Genomic DNA, 24,850 nt, shown 5'->3' with positions numbered 1-24,850 from the left:
TGGAATCCAGAACCCCAAAGCATTCTGGGGCATGTAGGTACAGGAAAGGCTTGAGCTACTCAATATCTCATGGTTAGCTAAGCAAGATTGTTCCAGTGGCATCAACTAATTCACTCACTTTTTGGTTACCTAGCAACAACTTGCTGAGTAACATGTGTAGCAGCAGTTTCATGATGCTCCCAACATACTTTGGCGTCCGCATGACTCAAAGTGAAAATCTGACAGACATGATGATGACGATGATGATGATGATGATGATGATGATGATGATGATGATGATGATGATAACGTTGAGAGTCGCTGCAACAAGTTCCAAAGATGCATCAGTGTGACTGCTGCTGTCCGTGTAGCACTGTTATAAATGTACACAAATCTTTGTTTACATTCTTCTGATGGTGAAAAAACACAATTTCTCACACGTGAATAAGCTTTTTCACACAATAAGTGATTAAAAATCATGGCAGCATCAGATATAAGCAGTTACATGAGACATATTCAGAATTCAGCCATTACTTATCAGCCAATCAGAGGAGACATCAGCATCTTATTCAGGCGTTGGAGTGACAAGCCCCGCCTACTTGGGAACGGCAACATATGCGGCGTTTTGAGGGAAATCGCAGTCTGTGATTTTACAGAAGGATTATGGATTCAACATGTTTGAATGACACACAACTATTTATGAACTGTGTTGCTGTGAGAGTGTGTGTCTTATTGTGGAGCTGCAGACTGTCAGAGAAAACACTCGTCCACAAAGTGAGGGCCCTATTACCCTTAATTATTTAATAATTTTAACGGAAATAATAAATAATCAACACTAAAATACAGATCTAAATAAGAGATATGCTCATATAATATTATCACAATATTTTGTGGCAGTTGTAGTAGGGGTGTATCAGTCTCTGATACTCTTTGTCTGTTGCTAACAAGAAAGATCGATCAGCCATTGTTATCATGGAAATGGACCTTACCAAGCTCAACCCAGAAACGCCCCTCGAAAGTTCCATGTGACTACATGTCTCACAAGCAGAGCCTTGCGGTGCTTAGCTTCCATGTGTAAACATGGCATTTTTCATTTCGACTGACTCTCTGCAGAGTATTTCTGAGTCGATTAGTTTAGCATTTCTGCCGGATTTTCACAAAATATCAGCCACGACAATGGACAGGGGAACCAACAAGTTCATGTCATCTTTTTTGGACAACATTAAGATGTTTTAGCCACGCGATGCCTCCAACATTGTGCACGTTGCAGCTAAATGCTACCGGTCAATGAGAAAAACAGCAGATCAACAGACCCTCAGCATAAATATAGCTGTGGACAAGATCACTGACGCCTATTGTTCTTGCAAGGCTGGGTAAGTCGGACATTCATGGTTTTGAGGGTTCGAATGTGCCTACGCCTGATACACGGTACTCGGTACTAGCGTGGCTAACACGATTACAGTTTAGTAAAAGCTAGCGTGGCTAACACTATTACAGTTTAGTAAAAAGCTTTTTCAAGTAAAATAAAATCTTTAATGTATGTCAGATACGGTACACATTGCATATTGATCTGTTCAGCTAAGTTGTAACTGACAGGCTTCAGGGTGTAGAAGTTGTATCGGTACTGCCGTTATGCTCTACTTGACTAAAAGGTTTTCATAATGGATGTGTTTATTATTGACTTTCTTTTTTTCATTCACTAAACACAAAGAAAGCAAAGCAATAATACTTACACCAGCAGACAATCCTTTGTTCTTATTTATCCTATGACGGTTGAGCTGCAAATGCAGTCGTGCACAAGCTTTAATCCAAGCAAGGCTTTCCGTTTCATGGCAGCATCATCCATGGCAGCATGGATGATGCTGCCATCATCCATTGCAGCATCATGGATGGATTCAAAATTCAGATTTCCAAAATCTGAATTTCCAAAATTCAGATTTTGGAAATCTGAATTTTAGTTCCACAAACACGATCAGGATACCTGACATCGCCTGTACAGATTCCCCACTGACAGTGGAGAGCCATTCTTTTTCGAGTCCTGATGCAAAAACCTTCTGTCTGTCTGCTAGTCCACAATGTACATTAGCTTGCGTTTGTGAGACGGTAACGCACGTGATAGCTGCGCTGTGACGTAAAATGGACATTAGCCAATGAAACGCGGCCCCTGTGGTAAGGTCCATCCTCACTGCGCCGCGGATTCCGGCTGGGGGTTTTTCATCTTCGTCTTCCTGCTCAAAACACCGCCGCTGCTGCTGCGCGCCCGCTTCGGATGTTATCAACCCATGTTCATTCTTCAGGTAATCCTTTATATACAGAACAGAAACCGCTAAGCTAAAAACTAATTACGAAGTGAATGCTACCAGTCGAAATTTGCATTAATTTCGCGATCTCCCTTTTTTTGCAGCTGCTCCGTTCGCGCCGCTACTCCGTTCCGCTTCTCTTTCACGGTTACTTGCGCAACTTTACTTCGTTTCTCAGCAATAAAATACAGCCCTTCATTATTTATTGAAGATTTTACATTTCCAAAAACACAGAAATCTAATGTTTCGTTTCGTTTTGTACGTTTGGGAGCTCATTCCCTCTCACATAATCGGAAAAATCGGGGAATGGCGGCGCTTTTGACATTTCTCTGACATTCAGAAAAATATGGTTTACTAATTTTATTATAACTCCAGTTATACTTCGCCTATTAACACAATTTAAAAACTGGTGTGTAGTTTATAATGTGCACTTTAAGCTCAAGTTGAAAGTGAGACTGAGGGAGGCGGAGTCTTGCTGCTACGCCGTAACAAACTAGAGTTAAAAAAAGCAAAAAGGCTATGGACCCCTATAGTTTAACGGATCGATACTCGCGGATGAAAAATCGATACTTTCCGAGGGCGGAAAATATAGATATATATCGCCGAATCTATTTATTTATACAGCCCTAAGTTGTAGTAATGCTGGAGAACAAAACAATAAAAAAGTATTCACAGCTTATTTTGGGCAACTGCTTGTCACTGAATCAAAGTTCTGCGAACATGAAATATGGCTCTATTTTATTTGTCTATTATATTTAATCATCTTATTTTCATATTTATTGGTTTTCTAATGGAACCAACCTAAGGGAAGATATTATAAGCAACTATTACAATGCAGCCTGTGTAAGGTTTTCATTCATCAGTAGCACTGGGTTACAAAAAAAGTTGTCTTCGTCTTTTTCAACTGAATTAGGACTATTTTGCACGGCTGAATCCATAAGTCACATCCTCTTTTCTCAATCAGGTCAAGTTTTAACCGATCCAGATGTGAGAACAGGTCATACATTTTGATGCTGTTGCTCCACAGTTCAGAAAGTTGACTTGATTGAGCAAAACCAATGTGAATTTTGGATTCAGCTCATTAATATGACTCTGAAACAATAGAAAAACCCCAGACAGTTTTTTGGCTGTTGACCAATAGGAGTTCATAACTCTAAATCTAAATTCTCATAAGAAGTTTTTCACAATAAGTAGAAAATAAATACATGTTAATAACAGATAATATAACAAAAGCAGGTTTTAGGTGTTTTAATCATTTAAGCTGTTTTTATTTTTATTTTTATTTTTTAGACTTTTAAAGACATTTCTGAGGCCAAAGCTCACAGGCTGTCAAGCAACACTTGGATTACGAGGCAACCGGAATCCTTAACGACCTCCCTGCAGTCCTCAGCGATCCATCCGGTTTAAACGCTGGAGCAATCTGTTGCTCTCACACTCCAGACTCTCATTTATCATCGGCATCGATCCGGACGTTCAGAGGGATGTGCGTTAATGTGTTGACAGGATGCAGGATTCTCAGCGGCTTCCTGGCATTTAAAATGCAGCATGGAGAGATCGATGTTAACTTCTCACTGTTGCTTACATGCAGAGTGGAGCGCGTTCTATCTGCCACATCATACGTATCCACCACGGCGCAGTGGGACTCAACTAAGAGATCATTTTAAAAATTTTTTATGAGAATAAAGTCATGACATTAGCAGAGTAAGGACACAATATTACCAGAAGAACGTCATAAAATGACCAGAAAAAAAGTAATTTTAATGGGAGCAAAACCAATGAAGTTATCGAATTGTTGAGACTTGATTATTTTATTATTATGAATTTATTGTATTATTTTGTCTTAGTTGTCGAATGACTTTATTCTTGTAATAATACTGACTTTATTGTCGTACAACATTTTTCTCACAATATTATGACTTTGTTCTTGTATTTTGAGGTTATTCCTGTATTATTTTGACTTCATTGTCAAATGACTAGTTCCATGATATTATGACTTTTTTCTTGTACAACTTTTTTCTCGCAACATTATGATTCACTTCTTAATTCATTTTTATGTTTGATCCTGGCTCTCATACTCCATCATAGATCAGTTTCAAAATGTTTTATTTAATCTTGCGTGGATCATTCGTGGAATTATAAAGGAATATTTTACTAAAGTTTATGGGTTGGGAGGACTTTTTCGCGTCACGGCAATCAGATTTAGAAAGAACATTGTTGCCAGTTGTCATCCAGTCATTAACAGTATTATGAATTTGTCATGGTGTCAGGAGGAGACACGGCAAACATTCAATAATTAACGCTGAGCAGACTGACTGCTGTGGGGGAGAAAATGCTTTCATTACGGGACACAGACTAACGGCCACAATATGGAAATGAACATCAGCTTAGTGCTGAAACGATTAATTGTGATGAATCGATTATTGAAATAACTGTTAAGATGGAGTATAAAGACTTAAAAAATGAAATTTTCTGAAGGAGCGGTAATTAAGCCTAAACTGTACAAAAATATATTTACATTTTCAATTTAAGATAATAATAAAAAAAAACACCTGAGGACCACCAACACATGAGGAAATATCTTCTCCTCATGTGTTATAGTTTAGCTTCACCTGGTTAAAGTTCTGTAGAAAAACAAACAAATTCTCCTATTAAGCACCTTCTGATTTCCAATTATTAATCTTCCCATTTTCCTCCCATGCAACTGAACGTTTTTGCAAGATTTTGAAGTGAAACTTTTTGCTCTTACTAAGAATTGGTAACTTTTGATTGCATCTGATCTGAAGTTTTACTCAACCACAGAAGATACTGCATGTCCTGAGGTATGTGCTGCTGTGAAATAGGTTAGCTGTAAAGTCCTATGAACAGTTTAGCCATGAATCCTGTACATTAGGCATGAAATCAGTGTCAGGGATGCGTTTCATGAAGCCTGTTTGCAGACTTCCTCATTCGAAGGTGCTGATGTGGAAAGGGTGGTTGTACAAAAAAACCCGGAAGAAACATCATTTAGCATCAGTGCGGTCGGTTACGAGGAAGCTTGAATCGTGTAATTTCCTGTCGGCCGTCCTCTGAGGGATAAGTCGAGTTTCACACTCTAGTCAGTGTCAGTATGAATGCAGCTAAGACAGAGAAACCTCTGATCCAACACCTGCAGAAAGACTCTGGCATTCCTCTTCAGAATGTTGGTGAGTGTGCATCGACGCGGGTTCACGCAGCAGCAGCGGCTCTAATGAATGCGTCCGTCTCTCCTGACAGGGCTTGGGGGCGTCCTGCTCCTCGGGGAGCCCCGCTGAGGCAGCCACACCCCCACCAGGGATATACAAGCTGGAAATCGAGCTGAAACGAGGACACAACCTTGCCATCCGAGACCGAGGAGGTACTTGTGGACTTCTTTCTTCTACTCCTTCCCCTCCGTTTTGTCTCTGTGGATGTGTTAATGGTTGATCTGTTCAGGCTCCAGCGATCCCTACGTCAAGTTCAAGCTGGCTGGTAAAGAGGTGTTCAGAAGCAAGACCATCCACAAAAACCTCAACCCGGTGTGGGACGAGAAGATCACGCTGATCGTGGACAGTCTGAGCGAACCGCTGTACGTCAAGGTAAAGATTAAAAACACACAGGAGACTCTGAAATCAATGGTGAAAGAGAACCAGCAGCCAGTTCAGATGTTGTGTTGCTCTCCTGCAGGTGTTTGACTATGACTTTGGTCTTCAGGACGACTTCATGGGTTCTGCTTTTCTTTACCTGGAGTCTCTAGAGCAGCAGAGGTCTGTCAGACGTTCCTGTCATCATGCAGGATTTGTGTCGTGTTACAGACGGATCTAAGAATCCAAACTAGCTCATCGTGCCGTAGAGGCAGTCGTTTAGGTCGTCTTTGTGGTTGTTGTTGTTCTCTCTGTGGTGGTTAGTGGTTGCATGTCTCTGATGCTGTTCTGTGTTTCTCTTCTGAGCAACGTTAGTTTCTCTCTTGACCGTTCTACCGTCTGGTGGCTGTTATCCTCGTAGCTGCTTGTGTGTGTCTCTGTGTCGTTTTGTGCTGCTTTGTGCCGGTTCCTGTTGCATGCCTCCATGTGAGCCACCTGTCTGTGGTTGGGGTTGCCAGATTTTTGACAACTGAAATAGGACCTGTACCAACTTCCACTTTCTTTGTTTTGAGAGGAAACACTTTCATGTTGACCTAAAACGTAAGTCGTCCATGTCTGTTGGCTGTGTTGATGTAAAGTTTCAACCTAAATGACTTTCAGCAGAAAATCGCATGCAGACCCGTCTAACAGAGTCTTTATTAATTAATTTATTTTTTATGCACATATCAAAATGTAGTTGTGAACCGCATCACAAGACAATTTTCTTCCACAGATTCATTTCAAAATAAATTATTTTTGAGAAAAAGAAAAACATTTCTTTATATGTGAAGCTGAATTTTAGTATCATTTCAAAACAAAGACTCAGTTTATTAATGTGGTTGGTAATCAGACTCTTTGGAGAGTTAATGATAGATTCCCATCAGGATACTGATGGTTCCTACACCACCGTTTTTGCTAACTAGCTTTTTATTGACTCTACTTTTCACTGTGCCTTAAAATAAGTTTTTATTAGTGACTAAATACATTAAGGTCTCCACTTCTGACGGCGTAAACTACAGAAGAATACTATTTAAAGAAAACTAGCTTCCGTTCTAGATTTCATAGTCCAAAGAGCCTACTACTTCATGCACACAGTAATGAAAAACAAACAAAATATACTTTATGAATTCTCTGTATCGTCTGTTAGCAGACAGGGTCAAAGATGGATTAATGGGTTGGAACATCAGAACAGAGATAGCATCACATATGTGAACCAGAAGAGGTTAGAAAGTGGCGTGACCCGAGAAACGGGTCAAATGATTCTCTGAGATGGGTCATGTTAACGTCCCACACCTGCCTCCATCAGACCTGGACCGGTAACTAACCTGGGGTCATTATGTAACCTGTAAACAGTCAGAACCAAAGACAATTGTTAAACTGATTTTCTAACCATGTGGGCTCTGTATGCAAATGTTGCTGTGGATGGTTGGCAACCCTGTCTGTAATGGTTCTGGTTCCCCTTACGGTCCACTTCCATGTGCTGCATGCTCTTTTTGCTTTCCTCTGTGAGCCTTTTGTGTCTCTGGGAGATATTTTCTTCATCTCCTTCCTGATGCTTGTGCCAGTTTGTGGTGAACATCTGAAGCTGTATTTCACACTAACACAGTAAAACAAGCTTACATGCCTTCTTTGAACTTAGCAGTTTTCAAGTGTCAGCATGTTGGACTCTGCATTTCTACTTTCAACTTCATTCACTTCAATTTCACTTTATCAACATTATGCTGATTCTCTTGGATGTCATAAGACAATCTTTTTTCAAAGTGAATATTTCACGCTGATATTGATGACCAGCTCTCATCCAAACCTACATGACCAGTGTAAAATAGTCATTACCTGCCTTGTTAAATCATGTATCAAATCTTCATATTTTTTTTTTAGAAAATGTGCTCCCTTTTTCAACTCTAATTCCATCCTTATTACTTGACCCTCAAGATATACTAATTGATTTAAATAGCATATCTGTCGGTTGAAAGATGTCCAAAAGCAACACATCTGCTAAAAAAAACAGTATAAAAACACATTATTAACATCCACGAGTCTGGAACTTAGCTCCAGTTAGAAATCCCAGATAGAAAAATACATATTTATTAAAATCCTAATACTCAAAAATAACAACTATCCATGCAATATAAAACCTCTTTAAAGAGCGAAACAGGTTTTTTTTTTCCTGCTAATGTTTTTTATGTGGGAGCATGACTCGAGCACACACACATGCTTGTGTTGCAGGACGATACCGGTGACTCTGGTGCTGAAGGACCCGCAGCTCCCCAACGAGGACCTGGGCTCTCTGGAGCTGGCAGTTACCCTGACGCCTAAAAGCAGCCCCATGGAGGATCCTCGAGACACGGCGGTGGGTACACATATTCTCTGTCAGATACGGTTGATGTCGCTGCCAGCTGGGTTTTTTTACAATGTCAAACATCTGATAAATTAACTTGTTTATCCTCACAGGGAAAACAGGGATTGACTCTAAACCAGTAGATGGAAACACGACTAATTCACTTTTTCTTTTTTCTCTTTTTTTTTTGCAACATTTTAAAAGTTTGTTCCAAGTTTGCTCATTTTTACTATAGATCTAAGAATGTGTCCAGCTCAGGGGACAAGCTGGGTTGCTATAGATACAGGTTAGCAGAGTCCTCACTGTTCCTATAGAAATCATTTATATCATTCCTGGCTCTTTGTCCTCATTTTGTTATTTGTATTTTTATTACAGCCTTCAAAATGCTGCCAGAAACTTCCTCAGTGTTTTTATAACCAAATACTGTTGGCAACCCCAACAAGAAGTTGACTTCTTAAGAACCATTTAACTTCAAAACAAGAGTCCTAAACAACAAACCGCTGGGTGCCGAGATTTAAGCCCTCGCTGTTTTGATGATGAGAAATATCACAATATTTAAACATTCCACCACTGCTTTACATCGGAGATCTTCTAAAACACAGTGTGACATGAATGAATTCATTACTGACTTTAGGTCAAAACTTAGCTGGGAACAAGAGAGAAAGCGGTCATCATTTGTCTGAAATATTCTGCTCTCATTATAGGTTCTTTCAAACACAGTTTGCGTGTCATGAACAGTCGTTACTCCCAAAACGATTACAGATGCCAAAAAGTGAAATAGCGCCAGCAGACGTTGAAACAGAAGAGCAGCTAAACAGAAAAACATCTTAAAAGCATGAATCCCTGCTACACCCTATTAGTTCCTGTTTTCACCAGTTTCATCCTGCTGATGCAAATAATGAAGTATATATTTTTTGACAGAATAAATTGCTGAATATTATCTTTATGAACTTATTGTGGATTAAAGAAAGCCTCCAGTTAGATCTTCCTCTCTTTTCCATGTTTGTGTTTCCTGCAGCGAGGCGAGGTTAAGACGTATCGGTGGAAACCTTATGTGAATAAAGTGAGTGTAGCCGTGAGCTAGCTTGTAGCGTCACTCCTTTAGCTCCTTTAGCTTCACCTCTGAGTCTAACTAGCTTATTCCTCTGCAGCCTGATTAGAAAACATTTATAGGACCTCTGTGAAAGGATTTCCTCTCTCTGGCATTAACATTATTTTTGTGGTATTGAATTTTAAACCTTTTTGTTTTACACCTGATAACCTTCCATTGGAGTGCTGGATCGGATGCCCCATATGACACAGATACTTCCCCCCCATCCCCCACATCAGCAGCTTCTGTATGAAGGAAGCCCATTTTAGCTGCTTGTATGTGTGATTCTACCCTTTCTGTCAGGAAACAAAGTTTTATGACGGCAGGGAAGAGCAGGAAGCCAGATGGAGCCGTAAACTGAGAGGTGGTTGAAACGTCACCCTCATTACTGCATGAGCTGCACTTATTTATTCATGCCAAAATGCAGGCATCAAGGTAAAAGCTTCATTCACACATCACCCCAGGATGGCTTTTTTAGTTCTGTGTGAAATGATCAACATGGCATGGAGGCTTCATGCACAGCTGACAGAGTAACAGTTCTGAGATGGGAAATACCCTCCACGTTGCTGTTACTTGCGCTTTCTGTTTATCAGTTTCCTTCATCTTGTTATGATTTTGTGATAATATGGTTGCCTCCCATTGCTTTAAAACTTTGAATTAGATGGCGGCGTCCATTATTACTTCCATAGACAGTGTGCTGCTATGCAATGTCAATGTTTTTCTTGCCATGAAACATCTACAAAAAAAGAATAAAATGAAATGGTTTTCAGCAAAAAAAATCATAACTGAGCATGAAGACCTGCTGTGTGAACTCAGCATAACTTGTTCTGATTGTGTTATAAATGACCAAAGGCAGCTTTAAAATAATAATTACACAACTGCATTGTGCAAAGGGCTAAAATTTAAAACTGCTTATCATTTTCACTTGTTCTTTAGCAATGTCCCAATCAGGACTTTTTGTCCTAGATACCAACCATTTTTTAAATTTGATGGTGGCAGGTATTTTATCTCCACTGGAGTTGGGACCGTAATGTTCCCACATTCCTTCAGTTGAAATATGCAGCTTTATGATTTGTTCTAAAAACATGCAGCTACAGTTTTAAATAAACTCATATTTTTGCTGTGTTGTCTGGAGCACATTGATGAAATGGTAAGCTAGCGTTAGCGTGTGTCCTCTTTGTTTTAATATCACCTTTTGACCTACAGAATAAAATGAAAAAGTTGCTTTTCTGCATCGAAAATGTGTTTGGCTTTAAATGTAATAAAATGAAACAACTAAATTTAATACCAACCGTCAGAGGAGACGCCTGATCATAATCAATTAACAAAAACCTGGATTAGGATCTTATGCTGACTGGTGGGATCAGATGTGGACATCCCGGTCGTGATAAAGAAATATTTTGTCTGAGTTATATTTCCTCTGAGTCTCTGAAAAAAAAACTGGAGTGATACATCTGATTTTCAGCATCTTTTTTGGGCCCAGTGTGGAGACTGGGCTTGGTTTTGGATGGTTGGATGGATTAATGTTAGATGGCAGGAAGTGGAATCTATGAATTTCACAGTAAATTCATTGAAATAGGTTCTGTTCTAAGAGCTCTGTGACAGTTTTAGCAACAATAATATGTACATATTTTTTTTCTGTAACTGTTTTAGAAATTCGAGAACCCTTTCATATTCAAAAACTCTTAATTACTGATGGAACTGCTGCTGCAAAACATGCTTGAAGTTCTTCACGGTTATGGATTTTGACGTTTGTGATTATTTTCTGCTCAGAGACTCTTCAAATCCATTCTTAGCTCCAAGTCATTAAGCACAGCTTGTCTCATCCATATATTATTCACCATATGAAATAATAATAAGCTGAGTCTCAGTCTGAACTGCGGCTCTAGTCAGAGAGATGGATTTAGAATCAGGCGACAGTACGCTGAAGAAATGTGGGAAAGAAATGAGCAAACAAAAAAAATCATCAGAACTGAAAATAAATGATGCATCTGTTTATGTTGCTTTAATAATGGGGCTTAAATAAAGCAGCTCGTCTCCCTCCCTCATGGTTTAGCTTCAGTTAGTCCCAGTAGAGCTGATCCTCTAGTGGCTTTGGGTCGAGACGTTTCAACGTATAACAGCTGAACAGTGTTTAATATGTCTTCAGACCATGCTGCTCAGGAGGTCCTGGAAACGATCCACAAAGGTAAACACCATCACCACTGTGTGTGTGTGTGTGTGTGCGCGCGCGTGTGTGTGTGTGTGTGTGTGCAGCGACAGCATCCTCCACCAGCTTCCTGTCACTTCTCCGTCACCATGTCTGCATTTCAACGCAGTGCCTCCATCTTGTGTTCGAGTTCTTGTTGCTGCTGTCGGTTCCGTTGGCTGAGGCTCCGCTCTTCTGGTGGGATGTTTCTAGAGCAAAGTGATCCAGAGCACGCTCATTACATAACTGATTTCACCGATCTTTTTTTTTTAATTTAAGTCTCAGGCACAGATAAAAATAAATCAATGGCTTCAGTGTTAAGTTTTAAGGCTATTAAAGGGGAGTTATTATGTAAAATCAACATTTTTAGCTCTATTAATCTAATAATATTATTCATTCATCACACCTGGGGTTTGGCTTTGATTTTATTTTTTATGCATGTTTGAGAAATCCTTTAATTTCTGGGGTTGCATAAATCTTTGGTCCCACGAAACACCGCCTACGTCCACAGAGCTCCGCCTTAGAGCTGCAGACTTCAGCTGAGCCTCCGCCTCACAGAGTGCTGCTCCCCCTGCTCCTCCCACACTCCGCTCCTAAAGACTAGAAAAAACAGCAATTAGCAAACACCTGGTGGACCTGCGAGTCTGCTGAGCTCCTCACTTCTTAACGGCTTAATTGAGAAACAGGAAGCAGGAACTTCTTAAAAAGACAGAGGTCTAATTTCAAGTTGTGAAGTCAGTGTGTGGTGTGTGTGTGTTCAGCCCCCTTGTGTCTGAATGTAGTAACTCCACCATTTGCTGTTTTTTTGCTTTATTTTTTTGCTCATTTTGCTTTGCTCTGGCATGAATGGATGAACAGTGTCTGTGGAACATCAGTCAGTTAGCTTAAGGTCTGGACTTTGACTGGACCACTCTAACACATGAAAATGCTTTGATCTGCACCATTTGGTTGTAGTTCTGGCTGCATGTTTACAGCTGCTGCATTGCAGTTATTAGGTTTAGAGAACAGTCACCGTTCACACAGGGCCATGTGGGTTTGGATTTATTTTCTCCCATAATAAAAAAACACCTTCATTTAAAAACTGCACTTTGTGTTTGTTTGAATTGTCTTTGAATTTTCCTAAATTGGTTTGATTGGTGTGAAAAACAGGCAAAAAAGTTAGGAAATCAGGAAAAGGGTAAAGACTTTGTCCTGCATGTCTCATTCCTCGCTTTGAGATGAATACATTCCTTTGTGTGTGTGTGTGTGTGTGTGTGTGTGTGTGTGTGTGTGTGTGTGTGTGTGTGTGTGCGTGTGGATCAGCAGCAGCAGTCATTGCGTCTCACTGAGGTGCATCGGAAGTCCCAGCTGTGGCGAGGGATCGTCAGCATCACGCTGATCGAAGGTCGGAACCTCACGCCCATGGACCCCAACGGCCTGAGCGACCCCTACGCCAAGTTCAGGCTGGGGCCACAAAAGTACAAGAGCAAGGTGGGTCAGATGGCACGTCCATTAGGAACCAGCCAGCATGAAGTCACTGCAGCTCATTTACCTGGTGCCCATTTAGAGCAACAACGACTTCAGGAACGATAAGAAAATGTCCAGGTTCAACTGAAATCCAGTCTCATTCAGTCCAGTTTGGGGATTAAGAAATGTGTGTGTGTGTGTGTGTGTGTGCGCGTGTGCAGACGATGTCGAAGACCCTGAGTCCTCAGTGGAGGGAGCAGTTTGACCTTCATCTGTATGAGGAAACAGGAGGCGTTCTGGAGATCACAGTGTGGGACAAAGACACGGGGAGGAGAGACGACTTCATCGGACGGTCAGAACCAGAAGCAGCTGTACTCGCTGTGTTTGCCTACACTTTTCTCCCAATGAACACTTTAAATCTACAAACATAAGAAGGACTAGGCTGAGGAAGTGCAGATAAGCATGGTGTTGATGTGATCCAGTAGAACCAGAACCACCGACCGTTTCCTCCATCCTGCACTGGTTCGTGTGATGTAATCTGAAGAGTCACCCAGCCTGTCTGCTCCTGTCCCAGCTGCCAGTTGGACCTCTCCACTCTGACTAAAGAGAAGACCCATCACCTGGAGCTGCCGCTGGAGGAGTCCCGGGGCGTCCTGGTGCTGCTGGTCACGCTGACGGCGTCGGCAGCGGTCTCCATCGCTGACCTGTCCCTCACACCGCTGGAGGACCCAGAGGAACGCAGAGAGATCCTCAAACGATACGTCAGTGGCCTTCTGACGTTAACGTCTCACATCCACTTTAAAACAATACTTACGTTAGCCAGGCCTGTGATGATGACACATCTACTGTACCATACGTTGTTGTATAGTTTATGACAATAATCCTAGTGATTATTGAGACGCAGTAAATATATAGTGGCATAACAATGCAAGTTCTCTCTTCTTCTAGAAAATAATTTGGTAAAGATCACTGGAACTGGAAGATATCTTAAATATACAATAAAAACTCTTTCAACCGAAACCATAATTAAAGTGGATTATGATGCCTCTGAAAAATTACCATCCAAAAGACTGCAACACACACATGTTTTTTCCGCAGGGTGTGAGGAAGTCGTTGTCCAACCTGAGGGACGTGGGCATCGTCCAGGTCAAGGTGCTGAGGGCCGAGGGTCTGATGGTTGCAGACGTAACGGGTACCAGCGCCTCCTGACTTCCTCTTCTTCTGCTTCTCCTCAGAAACTACCTGCCACCAAACACACTCTAATCTGACTGCTCTCTTTTTTTTTTTTAGGTAAAAGTGACCCTTTCTGCGTATTGGAGCTGAATAACGACAGACTGCAGACACATACCATATACAAGAATCTCAACCCTGAGTGGAACAAAGTCTTCACCTTGTGAGTCACATTTTGCTGCAGCATCTTCCTCCTAATTCTTCATTATGGGGCCGTTAACGTTTTCTCCAGTGGACTGAGAGGCTGTAAAAGCCCCTCTGAGTCATTCTGAGCTGTGGGTTGTTGATGCTGGAACACCCACATATGTTGTTCCAGGCTGGGGAAACCAAAAAGCACAAGTTCAAGTTTGAATTTCAGACTATAGAAGCAGAAATGTAGCTGGTTTAGCTTAGAGGACGGACAGCTAGCTGGACTATCTGTTATTGAAGTGGTTTGAAGAAAGTGTTTTGTTAGAAAAGGTTGACAAAAACTGCAAAATTTGAAATAACTTCCTCAATTTCCCAAAAAAGCTTGTTACTCTGACTCTGGCTCAGTCTGGCCTCACGTCTCCTCTCTGCACAGCAACGTGAAAGATGTTCACTCGGTCCTGGAGGTGTCGGTGTTTGACGAAGACAGAGACAGGAGTGCAGACTTCCTGGGAAAAGTGGCCATTCCTCTTTTGAATGTGAGTATCAGAGGTTGTTCAGACTCCTGGAAATGATCCTCATTCAGTCTCGTTACAGACAGAAGGTCACATCCGGCTGATCAAACACAAGGCAATGGATAATCATGAAGTGGACTTGAACTAATGGCTTCCATGTTTTTAATGATGTTGTTTGTTCACTAATGTGCTTTAGCAAATCCCTGAGGCCATAACAGAGATTTCCCATCAAGGCCAAAGTTAATATGTACTGGTCTAAAAGTCAGATGTTTTCCAAACTAGAAAGCTGGAATTTAGACGTTTATTGTTGTTGCTGTAAAATTATAGCTAAGAAAATGCAAATGAGAAACAACTTGACCACAGAGGTGCTGCAGCTTCATATAGTTCTGTTAGAATGTGTGAGACATGAGGTTTTTAAAATGGAAACAAACTAAACTTTGTCCCTTCTGATGTCCAGAATAATTCCATTTAATGTCCAGCAGTTTTATATTTTAGGTTTAACTTATATACAAACATTATCCTGAAGATTTGTTGGATCATTTTTACTAAACACAGAATGATAAGCAAGCGAGCTTTAGCCTCCAGTGCTTGTTGGAAATACGCAGAACAGTTTTGCAGTCTATAAGCCAGGCCAGTGTGTGTGTGTTTTAGGTTCGTAACTCAGTGGGTGTGTTTCAGGTTCATAATCCAGTGTGTGTGTGTTTTAGGTTCGTAACTCAGTGGGTGTGTTTTAGGTTCATAATCATAATGTGTGTGTGTGTTTTAGGTTCGTAACTCAGTGGGTGTGTTTTAGGTTCATAATCCAGTGTGTGTGTGTTTTAGGTTCGTAACTCAGTGGGTGTGTTTTAGGTTCATAATCCAGTGTGTGTGTGTTTTAGGTTCGTAACTCAGTGGGTGTGTTTCAGGTTCATAATCCAGTGTGTGTGTGTTTTAGGTTCGTAACTCAGTGGGTGTGTTTTAGGTTCATAATCATAATGTGTGTGTGTGTTGTAGATCCGTAACGGCGTCCAGAGAGCCTACCTGCTGAAAAATAAGGAGCTCACCGCCCCGACCAAAGGAGTCATCTACCTGGAGATGGAAGTCGTCTACAACACGGTGATTGTGACGCTCCGCTCCTGCATGTCTGCTCACACGAACATGCTGAGGAGGAATCCTGCAGTCTGTTCCGTCCAAAGCGTTAAAGCTTTTTCTTGATGTGCTTTTCTTCAGATAAAGGCTGCGTTAAAGACCGTGGTCCCTGCAGAACAGAAATACATCGAGGAAGAACCAAAAGTTTCCAAGCAGGTGTGTATTGTTACGCAATTACATAAAAATAAAAGGACAACTGTTGTTGGGTTCAGGTCCGGTCCTGATCCTTGATTCATAACTGCTGCGTTTCCATTCACCATATATTTGTGCATTTTGACGTTTCGAAAATAAATTAGCTTAACGGAAACTCTCATTTTTCAATAAATGGTTTTGATGCTAGAATGAAGTGTTTTTTTTTTGTTTAGTTTTTTTTGGTTGTATTGAAATTGGTTTATTTTGCCCAACTTAAATGGAAACACTTCTATTGCATCACATGAGTGATGAGCCACGGGACATCGCCACTGACACAAACCATGAAGAAGAAGACCACAGGAAGTAGCTGGAAGAAGATGACGCAGCGTGTTTTTAATGAATTGTCATGTGAACAAACTTATTCACATGTGATTTGCAAAAAGAGCTATGATTTTTCAATATACATATTTTTTTAAAACTGATATTTCTCTCCTTTTAAAGGCATCCTCTGCTCTAAAACGCGGCAGTACCTCTCCTCCACCAGCAGGAGGCAGCTTAGTTGAAACCAATCACATTTTATTTGAAAGCCTCTGTTTTAACTTTGTAGAGTTTGTACTAATCAGCAAACGTCTCCATTGTGTATTTGAATCAAGCTGTATTATTATGTTATCATATTCACAGCAGGTCAACTTTTTGCCTTCCAGCTGCTGCAGCAGAACTTTAACCGGGTCAAGCGGTGCATCATGGTCCTCTTCAGCTATGGTACCTACATCAACAGCTGCTTTGAGTGGGAGTCATCACAGAGGAGCATCACTGCTTTCATTGTACGGAGAACACACACACACACACACACACACACACACACGCACACACACACACACACCTACACAGCTGGCTGTTTCCCCACCGTGTGTGCTCTGCTCCCAGCTGTTCGTGGTGGTGGTCTGGAACTTTGAACTCTACATGCTGCCACTTGGCCTGGTTCTGCTGCTGGTCTGGAACTACTTCTTCTCCTCAGGCAGAGAGACGGCGGAGACGGTGAGCACTGAGACTCACTTGTGTTCAGGTGTGTGTGTGTGTTTTACCGACCAGTCACCTGCTGAAGCTCTCTCTGTTCTGCAGTCCATGGAGGCCATGTTTGAATGGGAGGATGATGAAGAGGACAAGGAAGAAAAGGTACTGCTCTAATTCAGGAAGTCATTCCTCTGCTCTCGATAGATGTAGTTTACCTAGATAGTGACTATGCAGCCAAATAAAGTCCTGAAACATCTTCTGATGTAATCTATGACACATCATCAGTGATGCAAGCTGGGGTCACTGGTTGGTAGCAACTGAAGGTGACAGGGTTACTGAATTATGTGTTTAATTATGAATAATATGTGCCTGAAATACACAATACTGCCCCCATTTAATGAAAGGCACCCTGTATCTATAGCAGCGGTGTCCAATGGGTCCCCGGGGGCCATTTGTGGACCCTGGACTGACTGCCTGGCCCTGATTTCAATTCAAGAATGATGCAAAGGTGTTTGATGTTGGTGGAGACATTATTTCTTTATTTATTCATTTTTCATCAGCTGTTTTATTTATAAAAAAAGATGGAAACTGTATTTTTAAAATGATCACAAAGTAAAATTTCCTCACAACAGAAGATATTTACAGTTAGTCATTTTGCATTCGATCCGGTGACTTTTACTCAAAAATCTGACTTAACTGGACCCAAATATGCTTTTACTTTGTGTATTAAATTTGGCTAAATGCAACAAGCATTTTCAAATAAAGAGTTCCCTATGTTTTGATTTTACTGGTTAAAAATGTCTATATTTGTTTTGGTTTTTTTTCTAAATTCATACCTGGAAAGTTTGCAAATTGTCTTATTTTGATTTCTGCAAAATGATTTTAAAGTTTCAAATCTATAATAATTTGCACATCCCTACGTTATTATTTGCCAAAAGTATTGCATACTAAGTGGTTTGCTGAGTAGGCGCAAAAACATTATTTTTGGCCCATGTGTTTGGGCGCCCCTAAATGAAATGAACAGATTCAAACTCTGCATACATATCTAGACTTCATCAAAACAGCGTCAAATATTGAAAACTTATGGAACCTTCTCCTCTCTCCTGTCAGGACTCTGAGCCCAAAGGCTTCATGGATAAACTGTACGCCATCCAGGACGTGTTCATCAGCGTACAGACCGCGCTGGATGAAGTAGCATCGTTTGGAGAGAGGTTAAAGAAGTAGGTTCTCTGGAGGTCGCCATGTTTGTGTCGCCCTTCACAACTAAAAACAGCAGAAACAAACCAAGAGCTTATAAAGACAGACTTGAGGTTTTGTTGTTAGGTAACGAACAGCCGATAACATCACTTCACTACGCATGTCTCTTAGTGTTGTCATTTTTTGTACATATTAGTTTTTCCCGTATGCAATGCTAACTTTTGGCCAAGTTTGGGTTCAAGTCACAGTGGATTTATATGTCCCAGATTAAAAATATATCATGTGATGTGTATTTCTGAATCATTCAAGTCTCATTAAGTGAATATTGACATGGAGGTCTGGAGTTTGATCTGGAGACTGTGGCAACAATCATCTTTAATGTGAAATCCACACAGAACGAAGCATCAAAATATCTCCTTTTTAAGTTGAAAGCAATAAAAGTAATACATTTTTGTTGCTTTCCCAGAAGGAGTTTTGTGATCTGGATGGTGGCTTCTTATTGCTCTCTTCCTGCTGACCTTTGCCCTCTGTCAGTCACTCCAGTGACTGTCTATGTCTCTTCATGTCAGTCATAATCTCATGTCTTTCTCCCTCTAAACATGCTGGCTTCCTGCTTCTTGCAACATTTCTCGGCTGGGTTTCCACCGACACATGAGTAACGATATCATCATCACACTATGCAGTATTCTTGCTGTAAAGGACTAATTGGAGAGCAATAACTGATGGTCAAAAGAGGCGCTTATTATATTGTATTGTATCGTTTATCATTTATGATAAATTTCTTGATTTTGATTTATCTGTGCTTTAAAAAAAACAAAAACCGTCCATTTTGTTGGGATTGTGATCATGTAGAAATATGATTACAGCTACTGTGAGCAGAGCAGCCTAATATAACTCTCACTTGCTGAAGTGACTGGTGTCCTCAAAAAACATATTATAACCAGAATGTTTTTTAAGAGCAGTATTTGTGTTTACGCCATGCAGTCATAACCATGCAGTTACATAAAGAAATAGTAATAAATAGTTCTTATTGCAATGTTTATTATTGTCACATGAGACACAAATGACATCAGCAAAAATACTAAAGGTCACTGAGTTGGAAGCACAGATTAGAAAGAGAAGGAAGATGAAAACGGGCCAATATCACACCTGATATCATCATCACTAGACTTTGTGATATCATGCCACTCTGCTCCTGGGTACGCAGCTGTTTGTATCAGTGACTGTATTTCTGGAGACTCAAAGCTTTCAGCAGTCGTTCTCACACAGCAGGTCACATATTCATTCCTCCTTTGTCTCCTGCAGCACCTTTAACTGGACAGTGCCTTTCCTCAGCTGGTTGGCCATCACTGCCTTGTGCCTGGCCACACTGCTGCTCTACCTCATACCACTGCGATACCTCGTACTCGCCTGGGGTGAGTCCCGATCCACTCACTGCTTTACCATGAACTGCCATTCACTCAAAATTGGCTACAAAGCGAAGCCACATTCAGACCGTCTGATCTCAGCCCCTCAGCTGTTGTTCTGTCAGGAGGAACGGGACAAAAATCCAACAAACTGGTGTGAGAAGCTCAGATTGTTTGATTGAAATCATAAAGTCAAAAAGTCATTTTACTAAATACCAAAAAAATGTAGGTAAAATTTTGACGTTATTTAGAAAATAAATGTCTAAAAAACTATGAAGAAGAATCATTCTTATTAAAAAAATAATAATTTATCAGTTTTAAAAATGACACACTGGAAACATGTCTATAGGCCTGTCACAATAATCACAACTAATCAATAAATTAAAATGACATCAATAATTTCCATTGGCATAATGTATCGTTTTTTTGTCTTTTTGGAGGGGAATTTTGTTTACAACGACTTCAAAATTCATTTTATTTGTTGTTTGGTTTATTTATCTTGGATATTTAAGAAGTTTTCCAGTACCAGTGTTAATATTTATTAGAATTTCAAGTTTACTGGTCTTTTAGAATGTGGTCTTGCATTATTATTATACCATTACCATTAAAAATTGTCTCAAAACAACAATATTATTGTTTAAAGCAATAACTTCTGGGATAATTTATCGTCCAGCAAAATTTGTTATGGTGTCAGGCCTACATGTCTGCTCCGTCCTGCCCACAGCCAGAAGGAGTAGATCACTGTGGGCAGTGATTTAGAGTTTAAATGAGTTACGACAACATTTCATTTCCCTTTGGGATGAATAAAGTAATTTTGAATTTGAATTTGAATTCTACAGGTGTGAACAAGTTCACTAAGAAGCTTCGTGATCCATACATGATTGAAAACAACGAGCTTCTAGACTTCCTGTCCAGAGTCCCGTCTGATGTTCAAATGGTGGGTACGGCGGCCATGTTGGCAGCAGTAAGGCTCATGATGAACATGTCGGAATTCATGTGTTTATGGTTCTCTCTCTCTCTCTCTCTCTCTCTCTCTCTCTCCCTTTCTTTCTCTCTCTCTCTCTCTCTCTCTCTCTCTCTCTCTCTCTCTCTCTCTCTCTCTCTCTCCCTTTCTTTCTCTCTCTCTCTCTCTCTGCTGATGGACAGATGCAGTACAGAGAGCTGAGAGCTGATCCTGGACAAAGCCCCAACAAGCGCAGGCGGGCGTACCCCAGCTAGCCAGAAGCTGTAAACTCTGTACATTTATTGTAATTTTATATCTGGTTTCTTAACCGTGTCCTCTTGTACATTTGATTCTGACGAAGATGCATTTACTGATTTTTATTTTGTTGCTACCGAACTGAATTGTTTTCTAAATATGTGAAAGAAAAAGATATTGTGTTTTTTTTTTTTAAATCTAATTTATTTCTCTCCACACAACCCAACCCTCGTTGAAGTGATGAAATAAAGGACTGTGTCGTCTGCATGCAGTGCTGCTGTCGCATGCAACCACAGCAGAGTCCTTCTGACCTTCTGACCTGAATGTGTCGTCACTGTGTCTGACCTCTGACCTGCATGCTGATTCTGCTCCATCCCAGCATGTCCTCAACCTCAGTGACCAGCACTGCAAGGTCCGCTGTTCTTCCACTCATTGGTTTTCTTTTTCTTCCCGTCAGTCAGGCAAACAAATGTTTTTGTGTGAATTCAGCTTCCAGTCCATGGCAACAGCCAGAATAACTGCAGCCTAAAGATTTCTCCACTCAAATGAGTTTTTATATTCCTGTGGGGGTTCGCATGAGCAGTTATAAGTAGTTAGTGTTTTTTTTCTTCCAGTTTGTAGCTTTTATTATCTGATGTCTGTCAGTTTAAAACAGCTTTAAAACAACATTTTACCAAGTAATTTTGGTAAGTGTTATTTCAAGTGTGCTAAGATATTCAAACATCTTAGCACACTTGAAATAAGACAAAAATAACTTCCAAGGAAGACACAGTTTTAGATTAATAATTCCTTAATATCGATGGAAAAAGTACTTGGTCCGTCGTCAGATTATTTCATTTATAACATGGAAAAAATGTTTTCCTGTAGGTGGAATAATTTACTGGTGGAACTTGTACTTTGTAAATCAATATTAAGGTATTACTTGTGTAAAACAAGCTCTTATATCTGACTGAAAAGCTACCAGTAAGTTATTATGTCTTATTTCAAGTGTATTAAAATATTTGCACCAGGAACTAGACAAAATTACCTGTTTTTTATCTACTTAATAAGTAGATAAAATGACATCTTGGCAGATTGATAGATTGACAGTCTGCAGTCTGCTGATCCTCTCCCTGTCCCGGCCGAGTGAAGGTTTCCTGTGTTGGACAAAAACATAAACAAAACTTCTTTCTCAAAAATGTTAATCTCAGTGCAGGACCAAAGTCAGCCGGTGAACAGGTGGATTTTGAGAAGATTTCCTGCGCTCTTCTATCCTGAAGTTGTTTGGAACAAGATCTGAAACTGCAGCAGACGTAACAGTAAAGTCTGAAACGTTAATATCTGCTCATATAGTTTTGTCTCCCAATGATGGAAAAACACTTTTGAGTTATTTTAAATAAGCTGAAGCTGTTGGTCTTCTACTGCTATGAGGATTTCTTTCTTTCACAGCAGCACAAACATTTTACTTTTCATCTGAAAAGTAAAAAGTCAAGAAATTTGAGAACAGATCCACCTGATCATCCATTATTCCAACTGTTACAACTCAGTAGATTTTATTTTTAAAACTCTTCAGTCACAAATGTAAATCTGGGTGGTTTAAGGAGCAAAAATAACATCTACATTTCCTGTCTTTGCTGCACAAACACAATAGATGGGATTGCTTTTTCAGTCTCTTTTAATCCATCCATCCATCCATTTTTTTAACACCCTTGTCCCTCAGTGGGGTCAGGAGGGTTGCTGGTGCCCCATCTCCAGCTAACGTTCCGGGCGAGAGGCGGGTTCACCCTGGACAGGTCACCAGTCTGTCGCAGGGCAACACAGAGACACACAGGACACACAACCATGCACACACACACTCACACCTAGGGGCAATTTAGACAGACCAATTAACCTGACAGTCATGTTTCTGGACTGTGGGAGGAAACCAGAGTACCTGGAGAAAACCCACCATGCACAGGGAGAACATGTAAACTCTATGCAGAAAGACCAGGGCTGGGAATCGAACCCAGAACCTTCTTGCTGCAAGGCAACAGCTCTACCAACTGCACCACTGTGCAGCCCTCTATTAATCTACAGCAAAACAAAAAATAAATATCAAAAAATTGAGATATAGCACAAAATGTATTCAACTTCTAAATATTTCTAACTTTATAGAAGTTAAAATGTTGCAAAAACAAATAAATGTCATCTTCCTTACTCCTGTTCCCAGATTAAAGGATATAAAAAACAGTTAACTATCAAAACCATTTTATCATAGTTTTTAAAGTATTTAATGACCGTTCTTTAAGGTCTGCAACATTTGTCCAATTAGACTTTTTTTCTTATCTTGTTTCTTTCAAATGCAAATTATTGGATGTCTCCATCATTTTGTCTTGATGTGGAAGTGAGGTGTTTTACTCAGCTGGTAAAAACAGAAAAAAACATAAATTAACAAAAAAATAAAAATCAAGACAAAAAATAAACTAACAACATCCTCCAAAAGTATTCCATATTTCCTGCCTGTTGTAAACCAAACAAACATAAGCTGAATCAGTTTTGAACAAAAATGTGGATCTAAATTCTGAGAACAATAGTTTGGTGATTTTCTCATAAGCGTGGATATTTTTCCAGCCTTGTGTAACTTTGTAACTTTTCCTAAGCCTGTTCTGTTAAAAGAACACAGTTAATGCAGCCATACATATCGGAATCACACATATTCATATCTTAGTATCTGTTTAATTCTTTGGGTGGAAAAGCAGTTAATATCTTGCAGCGGTCAGACATTTGCAGCTGACCTCTTAGTGTTTACAACTGCTAGGAATCAGTTTCTCTGGTTTTATCATCAGCTTCAGATGAAAGCTCTTTCAACAGATGTCAGTGTTCATATCAATGAGCACTGATGTCTGACAACCAAAGAAAAAGAAGCATAAAGACCTTATTTTACCTTCTTTGTGTTCCTTTTTTAAAGATTTGTTTCCCCGCTGCTCTTTGTTTTACTAACTCTCCTCACTTTGTTGATCCTGTTTTATTGCTGTCTTCCTCTCAGCATCTCCCTCTTTGCCTTCTTAACTTTGGGATGCCATGACCTGCATGTATGTGGAAGCTGCTGTCTGTAAGTGTTTTGCATGATTGATCCTAAACTATACAAGTGCATTTATTAACACTAGATGTGCGTAAAAGCTATGATTATTGATCCGACGTACTGTTAACTCCCCCGATGAGTCCTCACTGTTGTATTGATCCGTTTTTGACTTCTTTCTCTGAGAAAATATATTTCTTCACAGATGTGTGGCTTTCTGTGTCTTGCATAAGCAAATAAATGAGGCAGAACTTTGTGAACAAGATGCAGGATTTTTAGTAGGGAATTTGATGTTGGGAAGTCACTGAGGTCAGACTTCTAGAAGATTCCAGATTCAGTCGGTTCTGAGGTGAAAAGTGAAGTTGTTGATATAAAAACGTCAACCAAACGCAACTGAAAGTAGAGCTGACTGACTGACTGCTGCTAAATATGCATTACAGGAAGTCTAAATGAATATTAATTGTAAAAGATCTAGAAAGAACTAAACCACAAAGGCTTCATGTTCTTTATGTTAAATATGACATCCAGGTAATGTCTGGTGTTTCCTGAGGGAGTTTTTACTGCACAAACAAAAATTTGTGCAATAAGTGGAACTGACTTTTTTTAACTAGGTCAAAGAAGTCAATTCCACCCACATAGCTAGCTAGCTGTCAGCAGCTGGTTGAGTTTGACTAGCTACTCATAACTAGCTACTATCCAGATTCTGAACAGTCTTAAGTAAGGAATATTTTGATTTAGAAATACTCAAATGCAGTTTGGACTATTTAAAACAATCTTTAGCACCAGATAGCGGACGCTGTGAATCAGACACCAACTTCAGTGTCATCAGGTAACAGAGGTCAACAGCAACTTTCTGTTGCTCATTGCCACCACAGGAGATGCTGGACATGAAAATAAGCAGCAGAAAAA

The 24,850-nt window shown here is 40.1% G+C and overlaps 1 protein-coding gene across 9 annotated transcripts in view; it reads left to right on the top strand.

Annotated features, from left to right (window-relative positions):
* The window catches only part of mctp1b (multiple C2 domains, transmembrane 1b), a 35,713-nt gene extending 11,566 nt beyond the window's left edge, over window positions 1–24,147 (top strand). Inside the window, exons 1-22 of one of the 9 annotated variants that reach the window (XM_081613856.1) lie at window positions 2,115–2,276; window positions 5,532–5,652; window positions 5,730–5,872; window positions 5,961–6,040; window positions 8,123–8,246; window positions 9,253–9,297; window positions 11,474–11,512; window positions 12,815–12,982; window positions 13,180–13,310; window positions 13,533–13,719; window positions 14,057–14,150; window positions 14,249–14,351; window positions 14,751–14,853; window positions 15,823–15,924; window positions 16,039–16,113; window positions 16,794–16,913; window positions 17,017–17,127; window positions 17,212–17,265; window positions 18,214–18,323; window positions 19,606–19,715; window positions 20,546–20,643; window positions 20,853–24,147. In XM_081613856.1, coding sequence (XP_081469982.1) covers window positions 2,130–2,276; window positions 5,532–5,652; window positions 5,730–5,872; window positions 5,961–6,040; window positions 8,123–8,246; window positions 9,253–9,297; window positions 11,474–11,512; window positions 12,815–12,982; window positions 13,180–13,310; window positions 13,533–13,719; window positions 14,057–14,150; window positions 14,249–14,351; window positions 14,751–14,853; window positions 15,823–15,924; window positions 16,039–16,113; window positions 16,794–16,913; window positions 17,017–17,127; window positions 17,212–17,265; window positions 18,214–18,323; window positions 19,606–19,715; window positions 20,546–20,643; window positions 20,853–20,924 — 2,337 coding nt within the window. In that variant the 5' untranslated portion in view covers window positions 2,115–2,129 and the 3' untranslated portion in view covers window positions 20,925–24,147. Of the gene's footprint in view, window positions 1–2,114; window positions 2,277–5,332; window positions 5,462–5,531; window positions 5,653–5,729; window positions 5,873–5,960; window positions 6,041–8,122; window positions 8,247–9,252; window positions 9,298–11,473; window positions 11,513–12,814; window positions 12,983–13,179; window positions 13,311–13,532; window positions 13,720–14,056; window positions 14,151–14,248; window positions 14,352–14,750; window positions 14,854–15,822; window positions 15,925–16,038; window positions 16,114–16,793; window positions 16,914–17,016; window positions 17,128–17,211; window positions 17,266–18,213; window positions 18,324–19,605; window positions 19,716–20,545; window positions 20,644–20,852 lie in introns of those variants that run through there. The other 8 variants (XM_008423188.3, XM_008423183.3, XM_008423182.3 and 5 more) reach the window with 8 other exon arrangements.
* Window positions 24,148–24,850: the final 703 nt, after the last annotated feature.

The sequence above is a fragment of the Poecilia reticulata genome, chromosome 12, assembly GCF_904066995.2.
Source record: "Poecilia reticulata chromosome 12, P_reticulata-male-v2, whole genome shotgun sequence".
In the NCBI taxonomy this organism is placed as follows: Eukaryota; Metazoa; Chordata; class Actinopteri; order Cyprinodontiformes; family Poeciliidae; genus Poecilia; species Poecilia reticulata.
Note: the sequence above shows the minus strand (reverse complement) of the source record. Positions and strands in the feature narration are given on the sequence as shown.